General features: G+C 39.9%; 1 protein-coding gene across 1 annotated transcript in view; it reads left to right on the top strand.

The window, feature by feature from the left end:
- PTPN21 (protein tyrosine phosphatase non-receptor type 21) overlaps positions 1–8,378 on the top strand; it is a gene marked incomplete at both ends in the record, with an annotated part of 60,842 nt that extends 52,464 nt beyond the window's left edge. Inside the window, 6 exons of the mRNA XM_079700622.1 lie at positions 2,935–3,072; positions 3,947–4,168; positions 6,876–7,004; positions 7,194–7,428; positions 7,861–8,021; positions 8,250–8,378. Coding sequence (XP_079556748.1) covers positions 2,935–3,072; positions 3,947–4,168; positions 6,876–7,004; positions 7,194–7,428; positions 7,861–8,021; positions 8,250–8,378 — 1,014 coding nt within the window. The remainder of the gene's footprint in view (positions 1–2,934; positions 3,073–3,946; positions 4,169–6,875; positions 7,005–7,193; positions 7,429–7,860; positions 8,022–8,249) is intronic.
- Positions 8,379–23,192: the final 14,814 nt, after the last annotated feature.

The following is a 23,192-nucleotide window of genomic DNA, read 5'->3' as shown; positions in this document are numbered from 1 at the left end:
AATGGGTTTGAATTGTACATTTATTTTTAGTTTTTCTTGGGAGTACATTCTTACTCATCTGTCTGACAGTAAAGGCCAGTGTCTCAGGTTGGCTGAAGCGGAGGGCACAGGCTCACAATCAGTGATTCAGGGCAGGACAGGGTGTGGACGTGTCTCCCGAAGTAACTGCCTGAGTCCTGAGCCAGCTGCACGGGGCCCTCTCATAGTTGACACTCTTCACTGGTTACATCATGAACATAGTTTTTATGTGTGACCTGAGTCTTTCCCCGAATGATACTTGTTTTGAGTAGAGTCCAGTATTCAAGCCTATTGTCCCTGTAGTTTTGAATGGCCCAGCAAATTCTGCTAAATCTGAGGACTTTTATCGGTTTGGTTCTCTAAAAATACAAAATCTCCCCCTCGTTGACTTTTAGACCTATAGTATTAGTGAGATTATGTGATTTGATAGCCTTTTTCACCCCTTCTTTTCGCATAAGGGATCTCCCTACTTAAGGACTGAGAATGGCAGCTGTGGCCCAGGAGAAGGTACAGGACCTAAGAGCAGAAAACTTGGGTCTGAGTCTAGAACCTGCCATTCATTAGTTCTCTGCCCAGTGGGCCGGGCCCTTCACACACCAGAGCCTCAGCTTCTCCATCCGTAACACAGGACGGTCACCCCTCCTCTGTCTGCTGTGGCGTTGCATTAGGTCCCACATAGGGTTAGGCATGAAAAGTGCTTTCTAAATTCTGTGATGCAGCATAACTGATTTTAATGCACGTTTTTTATTGTGTTGACCCTATTTGCCATGTATAAAGAGGCAGCTGTGTGACACTGGGCAAACAGCTTAATCTCTCTGACTCCCATTTTCTCATTTGTAACTGAGATGACCCCAGAGAGTTGTTGGGGGAAAATGCTCAGTCAAGTTTAACTTATTACTGTGAGGTGGCGTCATACACTTAACTTACTGGCTTCCCAAGAGCTGAAGCGTCCAACCCCCTGCTAATCCTCCGACCCCCTTCATAGTAACTCAGGGTGGCCATTATTTTAATTGTTACAGCAAGCGAATATACTAATGTGAATTATGGTTCTAGAGGTTTAGTATTAAAAACAGTGAAATAAATTGCAGATAAGCAGGAACATTTTAGAATTCTCCACCCATCTCCACCTATGGCAACTTGATTGCTCTCTGGAAAAGGTAGACTGGTTTGAGTGCTTGTGCATCTACATAAAGAGTTTTTGTTTCACCTTTAGTCTTATGTGGTGGTTCTGACATGAGAAATCACTGTACGGGTTGTACATTTAAAACCATGCTCTTGTACTCTGAGGGCTAAGTAAGGGATATTTGAAGTGAGTTTTGACTATAAGCCCCTTCCTTCAAATACTGGCTTTAGGGCTTCCCTGGTGGTGCAGTGGTTAGGAATCCGCCTGCCAATGCAGGGGACACGGGTTCAAGCCCTGGTCCGGGAAGATCCCACATGCTGTGGAGCAACTAAGCCCATGCGCCACAACTACTGCACTCTAGAGCCCGCGAGCCACAGTTGCTGAAGCCTGTGCACCTAGAGCCCGTGCTCCGCAACAAGAGAAGCCACCACAATGAGAAGCCGGCACACCGCAACTAAGAGTAGCCCCCGCTCGCTGCAACTAGAAAAAGCCCCCGCGCAGCAACGAAGACCCAGCACAGCCAAAAATAAATAAAATAAAATTAATTTAAAAAAAAATACTGGCTTTAGAGCTGACCTTACCAATCATCCAGCACACGTGTGCTGGGGCCTTTTGAGACATTTTCAGGCCAAGCAGTGCTGGAGCCACCTCTGCTGGCTGGTGGGAGCTGAGTGTTAAATTTTCAGGCTCTTGTGAGGCCGCTGATGTTACACCGGCAGATTGAAGTTAGCTGTGATGGGAGTATTTGTACCGTGGAACTTGACAGACTTCACACATCAGAGCTGTTCCCACTCCCCCGCCACAAAGTCCATTGTTACACATTTACCTGCTTTCTGCACACCACTGTTTTCTGCACACGTGAGAATCATGACGTTTTAGCCTAAGCAGGAACCTTTTAGTCTGTGTAGCCTCCCTCTCTCTCTCCAAGGCTGACAGAGCTGCAGTAAAGTTGACTTTATTTATGAGACCGAAGAGAGCTGCCGATTTCATTTATGAGATAGAACTGAGAAAACCATTTCTGTCAACTTAGGGCTACAGTCGTGATAATGACTACGGCTTCCAAGGAGGTGTAGACTATTGAAAAAGACTTGGCATTCTTGGGCTCGTTTGCCTCAGAGAACAAAATCATTGGCTTTAATAATAACTTTAGGAAACACCCGTTATCAGGAGACAGAATTCCGTCTATGCCCTCTCTTGTACCCTCTCTTTGTATAATGATGGAGATTTCAGCCCTGATGTTCTCCTCATTTAAAAATGTGGTGGTTCTAACTGCATTTACCAGAGGTGTGGTGAGCTAACCCAGGTCACACAAGTCTGCAACAGAATGTAGAATACAATAGAGCCACCAGAGAAGACATTGAAAAAGAACGAATTTGTATTTTTTTTAAATGTATAAAAGCTTATTGCAATGAGGTGACTACATTTAAAACCCTCTTTGTGGATTGCAGCTGATTTTTGTGTGTGTCACGGTTTGATATTCAGGAGTCCTGTGAAGGAATGCTGTCTGCTTGGAGCCTCACCTTTCATTACAACAGAGCCCTGAAACCAGTTGCATTTCAAAACCTTATATCTGGAAGACTTATCAGGGCTTTGGCCTTAAAAGGAATGTCTTCCTCCTAATCTTTGTGAAACAAACGTGTGTATGTGTATGTGTGTGTGTGTGTGTAGTGTAAACTCTCCTGTGGTTGTTGGTTTAGGAGAACCCTCCCTCTGTGCCTTCAGTCCATTGAAATCTCTTTTCAAAGGGATTGTATTTGTGTATATTTGATATATACATATAAATATTTTTGTAGGGAATGAAAAAGAGCCGAGTAGACGCAAAAAAAATCGGTCCTCTCAAACTGGCTGCCCTAAATGGACTCTCCCTGTCTCGACTGCCTCTGCCTGATGAAGGAAAGGAGGTGCCTGCCAGAGCCACGAATGATGAGAGGGTACGTACCCGACCACGGGTCTGCACGCCTGCCCTGGAACAGCTGATACAGTGCTGCAGAGCTGCCTTCTTGAGATTTTACTGAATTTTCTAACACATTTGATAATTATAAATGAGTGTTAGGAATTTTGTCATCTGGCCTTCAAAACTGGGGCAAATTTATAGCTAATGTCTTAATAGATAGTTTCAGGCTAAGTGTTGATTTTTGTCTGTTGGTTTCTGAATACTGTTCTTTACCTTCTTATGGCCATGAAGTTAGAGGAAATGTGCAAATGCATATGAGTACACATAGGAAGGAAAGCAGATATCGACTGCCTTCATTACATCGAAAACTTAACAGTGAACGGTTACTGAATTTTTCAAAACTTCGTGACTGAGATGTATTTGCTATGAGGTTCTATTATATCAAAATTAGACGGGCATGAATTATGCTAAGCAAAAATTAATTTGCTTACAACTGGATCCTGGAGATAGTTTCCAATAATGTTTTCTGTTTTTTATATATATTATAAAATTGAAGCATTTGTTCATAGAGGTTGGAATTGATTATCCTACTTTAGGATTTACTGTTCTCCAGGAGAATTTTCCATTCTTAGAGGGTCACATAATTGACTATAGATTTAGAGCAGATGAATTCAACGAATTGTTTTAGGCCAAGTTTACACAGAACTTTGCATCATGTTTCTCACCAATAAGATTATTTCATTTGTTCTCTTGTTGTTATGACTTGTTAAATTTAACTTTGGTTTCATCTAGAATTTTCAATATAAGATAATACTGGACTTGAAGCAGAAAATGAGATTTCAAGTGTACGGTCAAAACGCAGCTGTGGCATGGGACTGTATTCATATTATTCCTCACTTTCTATTTTTCAGTGTAAAATTCTGGAACAGCGGTTAGAACAAGGAATGGTATTCACAGAATATGAAAGAATTCTTAAAAAACGGCTCGTTGATGGGGAGTGCTCAACAGCACGACTCCCTGAAAATGCAGAAAGAAATCGGTTCCAAGATGTTCTTCCCTATGACGATGCCAGAGTGGAACTGGTCCCAACCAAAGAAAACAATACCGGTTACATCAACGCGTCACATATTAAGGTGAGGGGAATGTTTAGAGTGATACACAGGACGTGAAGTTTCCAGTTAAATTAGGAGAATGGTAAGAATTGTATTCATGTCTATTTTCTAAAAACATCCTAGTTTTGAACCGTTGGGACAAACTGTACTGTAAGTTGGGAACTCCATACACCAAGGCTGGACACACAGTGTTTGCTCCCTCCATGTGTTGGATCCCTCTGCACCCAGCATTGTTACCAGGACTCCGGGACCACTCATTTGTCTGACTTGAGAACTTTGTGCTTCTAAATCTGAAGACCTCTTTATAGCTCATAAATTCTCTCAAGAGCAGCTGAATTGCTAGTTTTTCCTTATCACATACCTTCATGCATTTTATGTAAAAGAAGTGTCTGGTGTTTACCTTTTCCTTATGGTGGTGCCATCTGTACTCTTTGCATACTCTCTTAGTCATTTTTTTTTTAAGATTGTTACAAGTTTAAGTACTTCCATGCCTCCAGCCTTTCTAGCATTCTCCCAGTTTTAAATTTATTAATTTATTTACTTTTATTTTTTAGGCCATGTCGGGTCTTAGTTGTGGCACGAGGGATCTTCGTTGAGGCATGCATGACCTTTTGTTGTGGTGTGCCGGCTCTTCATTGCAGCGCGTGGGCTTCCCTCTAGTTGTGGCGTGCGGGTTTTCTCTTCTCTAGTTGTGGCGCACAAGCTCCAGGGTGTGTGGGCTCTGTAGTTGTGGCGCATGGGCTTAGTTGCCCTGCAGCATGTGGGATCTTAGTTCCCCGACCAGGGATCAAGCCCGCGTCCCCTGCATTGGAAGGCGGATTCTTTACCACTGGACAACCAGGGAAGTCCCTCTTAATCATTTATTTTCTTTTGTAGCCATTAAATATTTTTTAAGAACAATTTTTTTTAATTAATTAGTTTATCTTTGGCTGTGTTGGGTCCTCGTTGCTGCGCACAGGCTTTTCTCTAGTTGCGGCGAGTGGGGGCTACTCTTTGTTGTGGTGCGCGGGCTTCTCATCGCGGTGGCTTCTCGTTGCAGAGCAAAGGCTATAGGCGTGCGGGCTATAGTAGTTGTGGCACGTGGGCTCTAGAGCACAGGCTCAGTAGTTGTGGCGCATGGGCTTAGTTGCTCCGCAGCATATGGGATCTTCCTGGATCAGGGATCAAACCCATGTCCCCTGCATTGGCAGGCGGATTCTTAACCACTGCGCCACCAGGGAGGTCCCCCTTTTAATCATTTTTAAACATCATTTTGTTCTTAAGCAGTGCTGCTTTTTCCCTGGAAACAGTGTAATGCCGTTTAACTGGGGTAACGTTACACCCATTAAAATGGAAAAAGTGATGATTCACAACAGGAAGGTGAGAAAAGCCAGATGCTCTGTCTTCTCCATGCTGGCTGGAGAGTCAGTTCGTTGTTTTGGGAAGAAGAAATTTCCTTATAGTGAGTGAATGAGTAAGTGTCTATGGGCAGGTGTTATTTTCCTTCTTTCCCACACTTTATTTAGTTTGCAAGTGAAGTTTGATGAGAGCCGTTTCACACTTAAGACTTTTAGAGGCCCAGCAGTCTGCCTGTGAAAGCCAGTACCCTTGATGGTCTTTGGGAATTTGTGCACAAGCTTTTTAAACACGGACATAAGTTATTTAAAAACTGAGCATCTCTTTGGAATAGCTTAGCCAGTCTCCCGTGACTGGGTGGATGAGGGTTGAATAACACTGTGGTTCTGTGGTGGTATTTCAGAATCTTCAGAGACAGCCCGAAGAACAGTGGAAAGAGTCTGACTTCAGAATTCGTGGATCGACCACTTAGCAGTGTGGGACCTCGTTGTACTTATCTCTGAATAAGGAAGTGCTGACCTCCCCCCATTACGCTCCCCATCAGATCCTTCCTCCCTGGTTCTTGTTCGCTGTGGTGCCTGGTGCCACCCACCACGGGTCCAGTGGGAGGATGGGGGTGTGACTCAGGCTACAGCCTTAAATGGGGGCATGATTGGAAGGGTGCGTGGCCCAGGGTTTACACTCGGGGCACTCAGAAAGCGGTTATGGTCGTCACTCAGCAGTGGGGGAGCCGAGATTTAACCCAGATTTCCTGACTACAAATCCTGTAATTATTATATTAGACTGTTTTCAAGGAGGTTAAATCCTAAGTGGAAATTTAGTATGGAGGGTGATCCTGACTCAGAAGTTCAGAGGTGAACTCCTTAGGCAGGAAGACTTTTTTCCCCTAGAAATTTGATGTTTAACTTAGGTTTTGACTCAATTGCTAGTACTTGATCCAGTGTGTGTAGTACTTCACAAGGGAAAATTGTGTTTGAAATTTGGGATATGATGACGTTGATATTATTTTTATGAGAAGAACCTAACAGCAGCAATAACAATCATTTATTAAGAACCTATCATGTGCAGGGCACCATACATACTGGCTCGCTTAATCCTGACAACATGAGGGTAGGGAATATTTTTATTGTACAGATGAAAATTGAAATTTGGAGAGCTTAAGGAAACTGCCCTAGGTCATATAGATATTACGTGAATTCATAGCGCATACGTTTATAAAGTTATCAGTAATGGAAATGGCACTAATAAGGAAAAAGAATAAGATAAAAGTCTTTATTTTTATTTATTCTGCTGAATATTTCAGTTTGCTTTTTTCATATTACCGTGAACAAACGTATATACATGTATTATACACATACATATTAATTTTTTTTAAAACCTTTTCTGATTTCAGGTCTCTGTCAGTGGAATTGAATGGGATTATATTGCCACTCAGGGACCATTACAAAATACCTGTCAGGACTTTTGGCAGATGGTGTGGGAACAGGGAATTGCAATTATAGCAATGGTGACAGCAGAAGAGGTAAGTACTCATTTCTCTTAATTGATTTTCTCAGCCTCAGAAAAACAGTTTATGTTGATCATGTGTAATCCTGACTTTTAGAGAAAAGGGCAGGGTAAGGTTGCAGTTCTGAGTTTCAGACATGCTCTCTGTGAGGGGCATCCTTTGCTGGCTCTTGTATTGTGTTTTAACTGCACTTGTCTCTAACAGGAGGGTGGAAGGGAGAAGAGCTTTAGGTATTGGCCACGCCTTGGTTCCAGGCACAACACTGTCACCTATGGAAGGTTTAAGATCACCACCCGGTTCCGCACAGACTCTGGCTGCTATGCCACCACGGGCTTGAAGATGAAGCACCTTCTCACGGGGCAGGAGAGGACGGTGTGGCATCTCCAGTACACAGACTGGCCTGAGCATGGCTGTCCAGAGGACCTCAAGGGATTTTTATGTAAGTATCTTCATTCCCAGCACGGCCTTTGCCAGAGCTGTTAAATCCACCACAGAGAGGAAGACTTCAGTTCCTGAAAAATTTCCTTTATGTTGTCCCATGTAAGCTGTGGGCTTGTTTTAAAATAAAAATTTCAAGTGTTTAGGGGAGGCTTAACAGAAGAGGTTTTAAAGCATAATTTGGTAATGAGTAGAATGCCATTACTGACTCCTAGAGAGTTTCTCCTTTTCATTTTGTAGATGAGAAGACGGAAGCCCAGGAGGAGTCAGGGACTTGCCCAAGATCACACTGTCAGTTAACAGTTGGGGTTGGTTAATTGGCATCTGGTGCTGTGTATCAGGAGTTTTCTCAGTCAGTGGAGATGATCTGAAAATTGTCAATTTGATAGGCCTTAATCCCTTTGTGTTTTTCTGTTTCATTGATACTTCACAGCATACCTTGAAGAGATCCAGTCTGTTCGACGCCATACAAATAGTACAAGTGAACCAAAAAACCCCAACCCTCCATTACTGGTCCACTGCAGTGCTGGCGTGGGACGGACTGGCGTCGTTATTTTGTCAGAGATCATGATTGCCTGTCTGGAACACAACGAGGTGCTTATTTCCTCCGCTGATGAGGGGAGAGGTGGGCTGGGCACAAGGCTGGGAAAGAGAGGGACCTAGTGACCTGACAGCTCTTTCTGAACAAATGTCCTCGGGGATTCTCTATTGAAGATGCTAAGGTAGAAAAGAGACTGTCTGCTTGAAGCCACATTTCTGCTAGGACGCTCCTCCCCACCCCCAGGGTGTGCACTACCCTCATCACTGCTTCTCTCAATCTAGGTGCTGGACATCCCACGGGTGCTGGACATGCTGAGGCAACAGAGAATGATGATGGTGCAGACCCTCTGCCAGTACACGTTCGTATACCGAGTTCTCATTCAGTTCCTGAAAAGCTCAAGGCTCATATAAGCTCCCACAACTTCCTACGGGGACCCGATCATGTGAAGCGTTTACAGCGGAAAAAACAAAGTGCTTGCCGAACTCATGCTGTCTCCTCCACCCGATGCTCGCGGAGCGCTACATCAGGACGTAAGTGACGGGATGAATGATGGCACATGGAAGGAAGTATGCAGAGCACGAGGCTGAAGAGGGGGTTTAACCTGGGAAAGACACCGAAGAGGAAGGACTTGGTTCTGAGGGCGTTGCCCTGCGCCAGTCTGTCCGACTTGCAGTACTTGCACACATTTGGAGATTGTATTTTCTAGATAATTCTCTATTTCGCTGAAGCTACGCTGGGCAATTCTGGCAATCACTAAGGCGTATAGGTGTCTATCTTAAACGAGTTTTTGATAATGGAATTTTATTTTATGACTCAAATATTTGGGGTTTTCTTCTTAAGAAACTGAACTTTCCATGGGGATGATCCACAGATGTGAGTAGTTCCTATATAACTTTGTATTTAAAACTATGTTATTATCTTTTGTTATTTTTAAAAAATCTTGGGTAGTTAACAATGTAGTTACCAAGCCCCAGACTACAAGAAGAATCTAAAAGTGTTATTTTGAAACATAGAAAACATTTTTATATTCAGAAAATTTTTTATCCTAAAAATTCTATATATTTGTACCTTCTGTATTTTCCAAACAAGAGTTCAGCTCATTAAGGTACTGAGATGAGTCAGTTAATGTAAGTTAAAGTTGGGAATGAAGGCACATTATTTAAAATGTATGAAAATAATCAGATTCACTGTTTTTTTTTCAGTAGTATTCATAAACCCAAATGAGTTTGATTTTATTCATTGAAAATGAAGTGAAAAACAGTTGCCTAAGATGGTTTTAAGCACTTTTTTTTGTTGAAAACAATAAATCTGAGTTTTTAATATATGTGTTGCTTTATAGGTGAAACAGTAACAACGGACATATTGAAAGTGTTTTGGAAGAGATCAGGAATGAGTATGTAGGGTGACTAGGACAAGAGTAAGTGCAGTGTAAACGCAAGATGGTGAATGCAAGCTGCCTTTGTCTTTACAGAAAATGCAGTGTTATCTATACTCAGACTGAGATGCTGGCATGGAGAGTGGGGGGCTTGGGAAGAGTCTGGGGGCTGACCCCCCAAGGAACGTATCCCCAGGAAATTCAGGGCCCATCACTGGCAGTGACTCGCTCTGTTTCCTTGAAGTTCTTTCCACCTGCACCTCTCTTCTTTTTTTTTAACAAATCAGGTTTATATGATGATTAAAAGAAGCCTTGGGGCTTCCCTGGTGGCGCAGTGGTTGAGAGTCCGCCTGCCGATGCAGGGGACACGGGTTTGTGCCCCGGTCCGGGAAGATCCCACATGCCGCAGAGTGGCTGGGCCCGTGAGCCATGGCCGCTGAGCATGCGCATCCGGAGCCTGTGCTCCGCAATGGGAGAGGCCACAGCAGTGAGAGGCCCGCATACCGCAAAAAAAAAAAAAGAAGAAGAAGCCTTGAAGAGGCTTTATTTTCTTTTGGTTGAAAGAAGGGAAGTGTTCGTAATAGTCTTACCTCATCTCCCAAAACCGCAGCCCAGACTTGCGGGGCCCCCGAGATGACTGTGGTGTTCAAGATGTACCGGAACTTTGGCTCCTTAATCCTCTAACTTCACACCTGAGGTCAACTTTAGCTCCGCTCCCCGCAATCCCATGTAGGCCCATCCCAGGGCGCAGGACCAGGCCAGGCTGGCATGGCCTGGTCACATGGGGGCTGAAGAGGTAAGAAAGGACGAACTGGTCCGTTTAGCTGAGCAGCCGTCTCTTCCTTCCTTCATGAGGCTGTGTCTCCACAACACAGAGCTTCTGAAATGTCAAATCCAGGATTATTTCCCCAAATCACAATATCCTAGGGATAGTTCTGATTCCCGTGTTAACTCCTAAAGCAGTTTAACTCATAATATTGTCACCGCTAAGTGTGTGTCGTTAGCTGTAAGTCAGGATTTCCTTTATACAGTGTGTGTATCTGCCGAACTCTGACCCAGAAACCAACCACCTGAGAGGAAAATTCAGATGGTATTGATGAAAATGAATATTGAAAGTGGGCATGTTTCTCACTTGGGAGCAAAGAATTGATTTTAAATCTAAAATTGTTTAAAGAACAATAGAATAGACCCAAGTGCAAATATTCAGGAAGAGCTCCCCAGGAGAATGGAATAAGAGTTTTTTATTGAAATACTTCCCATCTCCACACCATGTAGAGTGTTTCTGATGCTTTTTTTCTTCCATGGTACGTTTTTTAAAAAATGCTTTTCTGTCAGGTTTAAACATTTTGAAGTGTCCCATTGACAAGAACATACTGTAAAACAAAATCTAAAGAGTAATATATGGTATGTTTGTGTTCCTGTTGTAATAATTTGATTATAAGAAAATTACTTATGAGGGCTAAATTACACTGTATAAATGTCACTCTTAAAACTCGCATGTTTGACATAGCTTCTAAGACCCATGTAATTTTTTGTGTCCCTTTTGAATTTTTAAACTTTTAATTAACAGTTAGTGAATATGGAAGTATTTCTGAATAAAAATAAATCTACATTACTAGACTTCGAAGTAATGTGATTTTCAAGAGCAAACTGTAGAACACTGAGGTTTCCATAGGCTCACCACGTCTGAGTTGAGGATGTTCTGTCTGCCAAACTTACACAGTGCTTCAGTATTTTAGTGTCTTTTAGTTCGTTGATATTCTTAATTTCATATCAAAATTACCAAAATATACATTTTCACAAAAAGTAGGTTATAAACCAGTGTTTTCCACTGATCATTGTTGGCATCTCTGGCATCAGTTTTCCTGATTAGTGGACTCTTTTGATAAAATACTCTAGTTGGTAGTTTTGAACACAGGAAGTATTCATTTTAGAGTATCATTTGAAATGTTAATTGCAATCATTATTACATATATTCTTCTGGAACATCTACTGTGAAATATTCAGAAAACCCTAGAATTTAGCCTTTAAAACATTTTGGCAGGATTAAAACAGAAGCTGTGCTTCCTTAGAAATTCCCAGAAAGACCAAGGTCTAGGCAGAAACCCAGAGGAGGAGTGTAGGACGGAGTGATGACAGCATGGCATGGCCAACTTTTTTGTGAAGCTTTCATCATGAGAAGAGACATCATTTCAAATGGGTTGATAAGTTAATGTTCACAATATTAAGAAAATATAAATGTCCATATTATACATAATATGAAACTTTACATGTATTAAAATATAAAGAATTACTGTTTATTGTAAATCATTTAAAATATCAGACATTTTAAGGAATTCTTTTAGATGTAAATTTAGGGAATTTGCTTTCCATCAAGATTTCATGTGGAATAAGCTAAACCATCTCTTTCCAGTTTAAAGTTTATTAAAATAATCTAAATTGGAGGGGGCTCTTTTTTTGAACTGAGGGATAGACATTTCAAAAATAGAGGAATAGGGCTTCCCTGGTGGCGCAGTGGTGGAGAGTTCGCCTGCCGATGCAGGGGACACGGGTTCGTGCCCCGGTCTGAGAAGATCCCACATGCCGCGGAGCGGCTGGGCCCATGAGCCATGGCTGCTGAGCCTGCGCGTCCAGAGCCTGTGCTCCGCAACGGGAGAGGCCACGACAGTGAGAGGCCCGCGTATCGCAAAAAAAAAAAAAAAAAAAAAAAAAAAAAAATAGAGGAATAGATACTTTAGGAATTTGCCTGGGAAAACAGTTCTCAAAAGAACATGAGTTTTTCAAATTCCTGAGATAAGGGCTCCATTTACCCTAAATAGCTATAATTACTTATAAAAAATGAGGAAAAATCAGAAAGTCTGGTTGTTTAAGGTTTGCATGTGTTAGGGGTGGGTGGATAGAGGATTTCAGAACACATTTGAAGGGGTCCTTGGGTTGTTAAAGTGGCATAGTTTTCTATATAGTTCAGGTAGTTCCCAAATAAGAATTAATGCCCTAAAAGATCAGATATATGTTAAATTATTGAGAGTATTGTTTACAAGGGGAAATATTGCTATAAGTGGGTATCATCTTTCTTGGTTTGCCCTCCCAAAGCTTATTTAAACCACAGGGGCTCTGAAAGGTAGACAGTGGTGGTCACCTCCCCATCATCCGTACTCTAAGAAAAATACACAGCAGCTTTCCTCCCTACTGCACCCTTCTGGTGAGAGCACAGAGCGTTCTCTCTGGGTCTGCCGGGCAGTGGGGACAGGGCCTCAGCAAGCAGCTGGAGTCAGATTGATCCAGTGTTCCATGAAAGAATTCCACATAACATTAATGTCCCATCATTTGCCTCAGCAACTTGAGTGGCACCTGAAGAGTAAGGAACAGCATGGGATATATGATGAAGATGAGCAGGGACGCTGCCTCTGAGACTGCCTGTGAGGCCGGGCGGGGAGAAGGAGAATGAATTGGCAGTGCCTCCCCGTACCTTTCCTGTTTCCGTTTACGTGTCTACCTTTGGATTGTCACTGGCCTGAAATGGGAAGTAGAAGATGGGCCTGGATCAAGAAGGAAGTATGAGGTCTGCAGCACCCAGCTAAGGAAGCAGCAGTTCCAAGGCAAATACTCCCATGTAAAGAGTACCTCTAGGCCACATGTATATGATTAGGGCCTGGCTGCACATCATATTTCCAAAAATGTTTAAATTAAAATACTTAGTTTTTAAAAACTAGAGTAAATCTGAACTTTGTCCAATATGTTTCTGGGTTAAGAAAGAGGTAGTAACCATATACTTATTTTAAATTATCCTTTAATACTATAAATAAGTACAAATGAGTGATAAGAAAGGAGTAATGGTTTGAACTACCTGTAGAACTAACAGTTTGGCGAACATACTGTTCCAAATTTTTGAAAATTACTTATTAGGTAGATATTTTGATCATTATTCCTTCCATTAAATATGACTGTGGTGTGTCATATAAAAGGACCATTTAAAATCTCGAAGATGCTTTGGCTTTGAATCTATAATGTAGTGTACCCATACTGGCTATAGCAGTACATGATTCCAGTGTAATAAGTCTGCAATTTTAAACTGAACTGGTAGGGGGTTTTTAAACTGTGTATAAAGACCAGTACTTTATTTTGGTTGTCACTACTGACATTTTAAGTGCGCCTGTGTAGTTTAAATTCATGCTCTAAAAGCTTGGTGAATAAAAGATGTACAGTATTCACAGGTCTATGCTACCAAAGAAATTCAGAAGGTTGGATTATCTGGGTTCTCCGGAACATGAACCTGTCGATCCTCATTTTGGGGGGTAGGTTGATGAGACTAGTACAGATTTAATGGTAACTGGCTTTTCCCTTCCACCTGCTCATTTATCAGCTGAGGAAAACTGAACAAGTAAATGGGAAATATAAGTTCAGTTACTCATTTTTCATAAGAGTGCAAGTATCGCAGGTCAGACTGCTATCATAAATGCTGAGACTGTCCAAACATTTTTTTCCAGAAATTTATTAGAAATCACATGAAAGTAATGGACCATTGAATGAGACAAATCTTTTGTTACTTACTTTATAGTAATATTTATTGAAATGTAATTTAATCTTAGAGTTAAGTGTCCTAAAAGGATCTAATGGTTTTGTAGTTTTACTGGATACCACACTGGTTCAGTCTAACAAATAACCTGATAAAAAGTAAATATTCTCCAGAGGTGACAAACTTATTTCCAGACAGATTTAATAAAAACAAGATTAAAAGTAATACAAAATCTTAAGCCCACAAAACAAAAAGGTGAAATAAAAAAACAGAAGGAAAAAATGCTATAATTTGTGACAACTTTTAGATTAGTAGTGCTCTAGTGGGTTTTATTTGCATAGTTTGGTTTTGTGACCCAATAGAAGAGTTGAAGTAGTTATTGTACAGGGATGATTCTTAATGTTTTTGAAGATTTTCTGTTAGTATCAGTTTAGACTCTCCATATTAGATTTCTTTTCATTTCTGTATTAAAAGTAAGCAGCTTAATTTCTTGTTGTAGAATTGAGCTATTACACAATTATCAGTGTATTCAATTTCTAAACAACACATTGAAAATGAGGAGAAAGATAAAAATATTTTTAGAAATATTAAGCCTTAAAAAAACTTGGTTGCACAGTAAACCTTACTCAAAAGATTGGCATTGGGCCATTAGAATATATTTTTGCTTTTTACTGTATTCTCAAGTAATTTTTTACAGTAAAATATAAAACATTTAGTTTTTATCATGCAAATGTTAAATATTTTCTTATAAAAACACCTTAATGTTTCACTCTATTGTGCTTAAAAGCGGGAGATATTTTGAATTCTAATGATGCTATTTAGTTCAGATGAAGAATTACACTGCAACAGAACATAAATTTGTTATATATTTCTTTGTTAAAAACTGAAGCAATCCAAGCCCTACCCATAGTAAAGCTAGCAAAGCATAGTTTAAAAACGAATATCTTGATAACAAGTCTATTTAAATAAAAATTCCAACAGTAGTTAATATGACTTAATAGTCCTAAGAAACTTAAAAATTTGGAGAAAATTTTTATGAAATACATTTCCTCAGAAAGTTGCCCTATAATTCAAACAATGCACTGGGAATTCTACCTTTTTGAAATCAGGTTGTATACATAGTTGTGTAGTATTTTCTAGTTTAAAAAGCCATTTTATGTGCTACTGTCTGATGATCAATAATGTAAAAATGTATAATCAGAAGAGCTTAAATCTTCTAAACTGTCATTGGTTTGTAAAAGTGTGTACATTTAATGGGCAAAAAAGTTTGAATGAATGTAATATATGTGAAATGAATATATTATAGTCTATTTTTGCCATAAAAATAAATATTGAAGCAAGATATGATTTGTGTGTGAATAGTTCAATTAAAGCTTTTTTTGTTTGTTCTGTTTTATAATTTTAGATCTGATCGCAAAGAGGCATATAATTAGTCCCATTTCCCCAGTGGGTTATTTTAAATTATGTTCCAGACAATAGATGTTTCTTTTAGTAGCTGTCAGTCTGTCATCACACATCTCCACCATCATCAATCACTTACGAGTTAGAATGCATCTTATCAAAACAGCCAACTTCATTAATCAGGACATTTGTGGAACAATTAATATATTTGAAGAAAAAATATTTATGTACTTCCCAGCAGGTTGGCAGAGCTCCTCACACTATCATCCCTGTAGTGGAACTTACTGTTATTAGTTGAATGTGCACTTCATTTATTAGTGGGGTTGTTTCTGGACCAGCAACATTGGAAACTTGTTAAAATGCAGATTCTTGAAGTACATCCCAGATCTGAAAATTCTGAATCAGAAGCTATGGGCATGGGACCCAGAAATCTGCCTTAACCAAGGTCTCCAGATGATTCTGATGTACATTAAAGTGGGAGAACTACTGCTTTAGTTATTAAAAAGCCGTAGATGTTCAATATAGACCACAACTTGGGATTCATTACATAGCCAGGCTACAATTAATAGGCACTAAGGTTTATTTAGGCAATTTTTATTAGGTTAATGATATTTACAATTGTGGTAGACTGATGGGCCCCCAAAGATGTCCATGTTCTATTCCCCTGAAGTTGTGAATGTTATCTTACATGGCAAAAGGGACTCTGCAGATGTGATTAAATCAAGGTTCTTGAGATGAGGAGATTGTCCTGGATTATCCATGTGGGCCCAAAGTAACCACAGGGTCTTTCTACAGGGGAGGCAGGAGGGTCACATTGAGCAGAGATCTGATGACGGAAGCAGAGGTGAGAGATTTAAGGATACTAAACGACTGGGCTTGATGATGGAGGAAGGGGCCACAAGTGAAGAAATGCAGGCAGCCTCTAAAAACTGGAAAAGGTAAGAAACATTCTCCCCTAGAGCCTCCAAGAAGAATGCAGCCCTGGCAACATCTTGATGTTATGACTTCTGGCTTCCAGAACTGTAAGTTGGTAAACATGGGGTTTTTATTTCAAGCCACTAAGTTTGTGAAACTTGTTAGAGCAGCAATAGAAAACTAATAAAAGAGTATAAACTTCCTTGCAGGAAAAATGAAGTTCAACTCACCTTTTTAAAATATTTTTTTAATTTTAATTTTTTAAATTGAGATATACTTGACTTACAATATTGTATGTTTCAGGTGTACAACACAGTGATTCACAATTTTTAAAGGTTATACACCATTTGTAGTTATTAGAAAATACTGACTATATTCTCTGTGCTGTACAATATATCCTTATTGCTTATCTATTTAATTTTTTTACTTATTTTTAAAATAAATTATTTATTTATTTGGCTGCATTGGGTCTTCGTTGCTGCACGTGGGCTTTCTCTAGTTGTGGTGAGCAGGAGCTATTCTTCACTGTGGTGCGCGGGCTTCTCACTGTGGTGGCTTCTCCTGTTGTGGAGCGTGGGCTCTAGGCATGCAGGCTTCAGTAATTGTGGCTCATGGGCTCTAGAGCGCAGGCTCAGTAGTTGTGGCGCACAAGCTTAGTTGCTCCATGACGTGAGATCTTCCCAGACCAGGGCTCGAACCCGTGTCCCCTGCATTGGCAGGCAGATTCTTAACCACTGCACCTCCAGGGAAGTCCCCGCTTGTCTATTTTATACCTAGTAGTTTGTACCTCTTAATCCCCTGTACCTCTTTTGCCCCTCCCCTTTCCCTCTCCCCACTGGTAACTACTAGTTTTGTTTTGCTTTGTTTTGTTTTGTGGTACGCGGGCCTCTCACTGTTGTGGCCTCTCCCGTTGCGGAGCACGGGCTCCGGACGCGCAGGCTCAGTGGCCATGGCTCACGGGCCCAGCCATTCTGCGGCATGTGGGATCTTCCCGGACTGAGGCACGAACCCGTGTCCCCTGCATCTGCAGGCGGACTCTCAACCACTGCGCCACCAGGGAAGCCCCGGTACCACTAGTTGGTTCTCTATGTCTGTTTCTGTTTCTTTTTTGTTATATTCACTAGTTTGTTGTATTTTTTGATTCCACATATAATTGATATTATACAGTATTGGTCTTTCTCTGATTTATTTCACTAAGCACAAAACCCTCCAAGTCCATCCATGTTGTTGCAGATGGGAAAATTTCATTCTTTTTTATGGTTGAGTAGTATTCCATTGTGTATATATACCACATCTTCTTTATCCATTCACCTGTCGATGGACACTTAGGTTTCTTCCATAACTTGGCTATTGTAAGTAATGCTGCTGTGAACATTGGAGTGCCTGTATCTTTGCAAATCAGCGTTTCATTTTCTTCCAGCATATAGCCAGCATTGGAATTGCTGGGTCATATGGTAGTTCTGTTTTTAATTTTTGAGGACCCTCCATACTGTTTTCCACAGTGGCTGCACCAATTTACATTCCCACCAACAGTGTAGGAGGGTTCCCTTTTCTCCACATTCTCACCAGCATTTCTTATTTGTGGTCTTTTTGATGATAGCCATTCTGACAGATGTGAGGTGGTATCTCATTGTGGTTTTGATTTTCATTTCTCAGATGATAAATGATGTTGAACATCTTTTCATGTGCCTGTTGGCCATCTGAATGTCTTCCTTGGAGAAATGTCTATTCGGGTCTTCTGCCCATTTTTTAGTCAGGTTGTTTGGTTTTTTGATGTTGAGTTATATGAGCTATTTATATATTTTGGATATTAACCCCTTATCAGTCATGTCATTGGCAAATATTTTCTCCTATTCAGTAGGTTGCCTTTTTGTTTTCTTGGTGGTTTCCTTTGCTGTGCGAAAGCTTTTAAGTTTAATTAGGTGCTATTTGTTTATTTTTGCTTTTGTTTCCTTTGCCTTAGGAGATAGATCCAAAAAAATATTACTACGATTTATGCCAAAGAATGTTGTGCCTATGTTCTCTTCTAGGGGTTTTATCATTCAGGGTCTTAAATTTATGTCTTTAATCCATTTTGAGTTTATTTTTGTATATGGTATTAGAAAATGTTCTAATTTCATTCTTTCACATGTAGCTGTCCAGTTTTTCCAGCACCATTTATTGAAGAGACTGTCTTTTTTCCAATATATATTGTTGCCATCTTTGTTGTAGATTAATTGACTATAAGTGTGTGGGTTTATTTCTGGGTGCACCATTCTGTTCCATTGATCTATGTATCTGTTTTGTTCCAGTACCATACAGTTTATGTTTAAAAATTTTTTTTGAAGTATAGTTGCTCTATAATATTACATGAGTTACAGTTGTACTATATAGTGATTAACAATTTTTAAAGGTTATGCTCTGTTTATAGTTATTATAACATATTGGCTGTATTTCCTGTGTTGTACAATATATCCTTGTAGCTTATTTTATACCTAAGTACCATACTGTTTTGATTACTGTAGCTTTGTAGTGTAGTCTGAAGTCAGGGAGCATGATTCCTCCAGCTCTGTTCTTCATTCTAAGGATTTTTTTGGGCTGTTTATGGTCTTTTGTGTTTCCATACAAATTTTAAAATTATTTGTTCTAGTTCTGTGGAAAATACCATTGGTATTTTGATAGGGATTGCATTAAATCTGTAGATTGCCTTGGGTAGCATGGTCGTTTTAATAATATTAATTCTTCCAATCCATGAACACGGTATCTTTCCATCTGTCTTCAATTTCTTTCATCAGTGTCTTATAGTTTTTGGAGTATGGGTCTTTTGCTTCTTTATGTAGGTTTATTCCTAGCTAGGCATTTTATTCTTTTTGATGTGGTTGCAATTGTGATTGTTTCCATAATTCTCTTTCTAATAGTTCATTGTTAGTGTATAGAAATGCAGCAGTTTTCTGTATATTAGTTTTGTATCCTACCACTTTAGTGAGTTCATTGATGAGCTCTAGTAGGTTTTTGGTGGTGTCTTTAGGGTTTTCTATGCATAGTATCATGTCCTTTGCAAACAGTGACAATTTTACTTCTTCCTTTCCAATTTGGATTCCTTTCTTTCTTTCTTTTTTTTAAAATCTGATTTCTGTAGCTAGAACTTCCAATACTATGTTGAATAAAAGTGGCCAAGTGGGCATCCTTGTCTTGTTCCTGGTCTTAGAGGAAATGCTTTCAGCTTTTCACCATTCAGCATGATGCTAGGTGTGGCCTTATCATATATGGTCTTTATTAGGTTGAGGTATGTTGTTCCCTTTATACTCTGTTTTTTTTTTTTTTTTTTTTTTTTTTTTTGCGGTAGGCGGGCCTCTCACTGTTGTGGCCTCTCCCCTTGCGGAGCACAGGCTCCGGAGCACAGGCTCAGTGGCCATGGCTCACGGGCCTAGCCGCTCTGCGGCATGTGGGATCTTCCCAGACCGGGGCACGAACCCGTGTCCCCTGCATCGGCAGGCGGACTCTCAACCACTGCGCCACCAGGGAAGCCCTATACTCTGTTTTTTTAAAATCATAAATAGATGTTGAATTTGCCAAAAGCTTTTTCTGCATCTATCAAGATGATCATATGATTTTTTAAAAATAAATTTATTTATTTATTTATTTATTTTTGGCTGTGTTGGGTCTTTGTTGCTGCGTGCAGGTTTTCTCTAGTTGTGGTGAGCGGGGGCTACTCTTCGTTGTGGTGCGTGGGCTTCTCATTGCGGTGCTTGTTGCAGAGCATGGGCTCTAGGCATACAGGCTTCAGTAGCTGTGGCATGCAGGCTCTGTAGTTGGGGCTCGTGGGCTCTAGAGTGCAGGTTCAGTAGTTGTGGCACCCAGGCTTAGTTGCTCTGTGGCATGTGGGATCTTCCCAGACCAGGGCTTGAACCCATGTCTCCTGCATTGGCAGGAGGATTCTTAACCACTATGCCACCAGGGAAGCCCAATGATTATATGATTTTTATTCTTCAGTATGTTAATGTGGTGTATCCCATTGATAGATTTGTGGATATTGAACCAGCATACATCCCTGAGATAAATTCCACTTGATCATGGTGTATTATCATTTTAACATGACGTTGGGTTCGGTTTGCCAGTATTTTGTTGAGGATTTTTGCATCTGTGTTCATCAGTGATATTGGCCTGTAATTTTTTTGTGTGTGTCTGATATCTTTGTCCTTTTTGGTATCAGGGTAATGCTGGCCTCATAGAATGAATTCAGAAGCATTCCTTCTTCTGCAATTTTTTGGGAATAGTTTGAGAAAGATAGGTGTTAGCTTTTCTCTAAGTGTTTGGTAGAATTCACTTGTGAAGCCATCTGGTCCTGGACTTTCGTTTGTTGAGAGTTATTTTCATTACTGATTCAATTTCATTACTGGTAATTGGTCTGTTCAAATTTTCTATTTGTTCCTGGTTCAGTCTTGGGAGGTTGTATATTTCTAGGAATTTGTTCATTTCTTCTAGGTTGTCCATTTTATTGGCATATAGTTGTTTGTAGTAACCTCTTATGATCTTTGTATTTCTCTGGTGTCAGTTGTAACTTCTTTTCATTTCTAATTTTATTGATTGGGCTCTTTTTTTTTCTTGAGCTTTGTTAAAGGTTTATCAATTTTGTTTTTCTTTTCAAAGAACCAGCTCTTCATTTCATTGATGTTCTCTATTGTTTTTTTAGTTTCTCTTTCATTTATTTCTGCTCTGATCTTTATGATTTCTTTCCTTCTACTAACTTTGGATTTTGTTTGCTCTTCTTTTTCTTTTACACTGAAGGACTTACTCCTTCAGTGTAAGGTTAGGTTGTTTATTTGATATTTTTGCTTCCTGAAGTAAGTTTGTATTGCTATAAACTTTCTTCTTCGAACTGCTTTTGCTGTGTCACATGGATTTTCGATCATTGTGTTTTCATTTGTCTTCAGGTATTTTTTGATTTCCTCAGTGATCTGTTGGTTGTTTAGTAGCATATTGTTTAGCCACCATGTGTTTGTATTTTTGCAGTTTTTTTCTTGTAGTTGATTTCCTGTCTCATAGCATTGTGGTTGGAAAAGATGCTTGATATGATTTCTATTTTCTTAAATTTACTGAGGCTTGCTTTGTGGCCTAGCATATGATCTAGCCTGGAGAATGTTTCATGTGCATTTGAAAAGAATGTGTATTCTGCTTTTAAAAAATATTTATTTAGGCTGTGTTGGGTCTTAGTTGTGGCACATGGGACCTTTCATTGTGGCGCGTGGTCTCTTCATTGCAGTGCGCGGGCTTCTCTCTAGTTTTGGTGCACGGGCTCTAGAGTGCGTGGGCTCAGTGGCTGCAGCGTGTGGGCTTAGTTGTCCTGCGGCATGTGGGGCCTTATTTCCTCAACCAGGGATTGAACTCATGTCCCTTGCATTGGAAGGTGGATTCTTAACCACTGGACCACCAGGGAAGTCCCCGGTATTCTGCTGCTTTTGGATGGGATGTTCTATATATATTATGTCCGTCTGGTTTAATGTGTTAAGACCAGTGTTTTCCTATTGATTTTCAATGTAAGTGAAAATTGATGTAAGTGGATTGTTAAAGTTCCCACAGTATTGTGTTACTGTCCATTTCTTCCTTTATGTTTGTTAATACTTGCTTTATGTATGTAGGTGCTCCTATGTTGGGTGCATATATATTTACAATTGTTATATCTTCTTGTATCGATCCTTTGATTGTTATGTAATGTCTTTGTCTCTTCTAACAGTCTTTGTTTTAAAGTCTACTTTGTCTGATATAAGTATTGCTACCCTGGTTTTATTTTGATTTCCATTTGCATGGAATACCTTTTTCCATCCCCTTACTTTCAGTCTGTGTGTCTTTAGATTTGAAGTAAGTCTCTGTAGGCAGCATATGTATGGGTCTTGTTTTTGTATCCATCCAGGCACTCTATGTCTTTTGATTGGAGCATTTAGTCCATTGACAGTTAAAGGAATTATCGATACATACGTTTTTATTGCCATCTTGTTAATTGTTTTGGGGTTGTTTTTGTGTTTCTTTTTTGTTCCTTTCTTCTTTTGTTCTCTTCTCTTGTGATTTGAATATTTCTAGTGTTGTGTTTGGATTCTTTTCTCTTTTTTGGGTGTAAATCTATTATAAATTTTTGGTTTGTGGTTACCATGAGGTTTATATGTATCAATCTATGTATACATATGATTGTTTTAAGTTGCTGATCTCAATTTTTTTAACATCTTTATTGGAGTATAATTGCTTTACAATGGTGTGTTAGTTTCTGTTTTATAACAAACTGAATCAGCTATACATATACATATATCCCCATATCTCTTCCCTCTTGCATCTCGCTCCCTCCCACCCTCCCTATTCCACCCCTCGAGGTGGTCACAAAGCACTGAGCTGATCTCCCTGTGCTATGCGGCTGCTTCCCACTAGCTATCGGTTTTACATTTGGTAGTGTATATATGTCCATGCCACTCTCTCACTTTGTCCCAGCTTACCCTTCCCCCTCCCCATGCTCAATTTCAAATACATTTTAACAACACTGCATTTGTATGCTCCTTCCCACATGATTACCATTTTTGATATCATATTTTACATTTAATTATTTTGTGTATCCCCAGTGGCTTATTGTGACTATAGATGATTTTACTACTTTTGTTGTTTAACCTTCCTACTAGCTTTGTGTGTAGATGATTTACCACCTTTACTGTATGTTTGCCTTTACCAATGAGTTTTTTGCTTCCATAATTTCCATGTTTCTTGTTGTGGCCTTTTCATTTTTACTTAGAGAAATCCCTTTAATATTTCTTGTAAAGCTGGTTTGATCATGCTGATTTCACTTAGCTTTTGCTTGTCTGTAAAACTTTTGATCTCTCCATCAAATGTGAACAAGAGCCTTGCCAGGTAGAATATTCTTGGTTGTAAGCTTTTCCCTTTCATCACTTTAAATATACACTGCCACTCCCTTCTGGCCTGCATAGTTTCTGCTGAAAAGTCAACTGATAGCCTTATGGGAGTTCCCTTGTATTTATGTACTGAATAACGTGCTGCTTT

Source organism: Hyperoodon ampullatus, assembly GCF_949752795.1.
Source record: "Hyperoodon ampullatus genome assembly, chromosome: 3".
Lineage (NCBI taxonomy): Eukaryota > Metazoa > Chordata > Mammalia > Artiodactyla > Ziphiidae > Hyperoodon > Hyperoodon ampullatus.
Note: the sequence above shows the minus strand (reverse complement) of the source record. Positions and strands in the feature narration are given on the sequence as shown.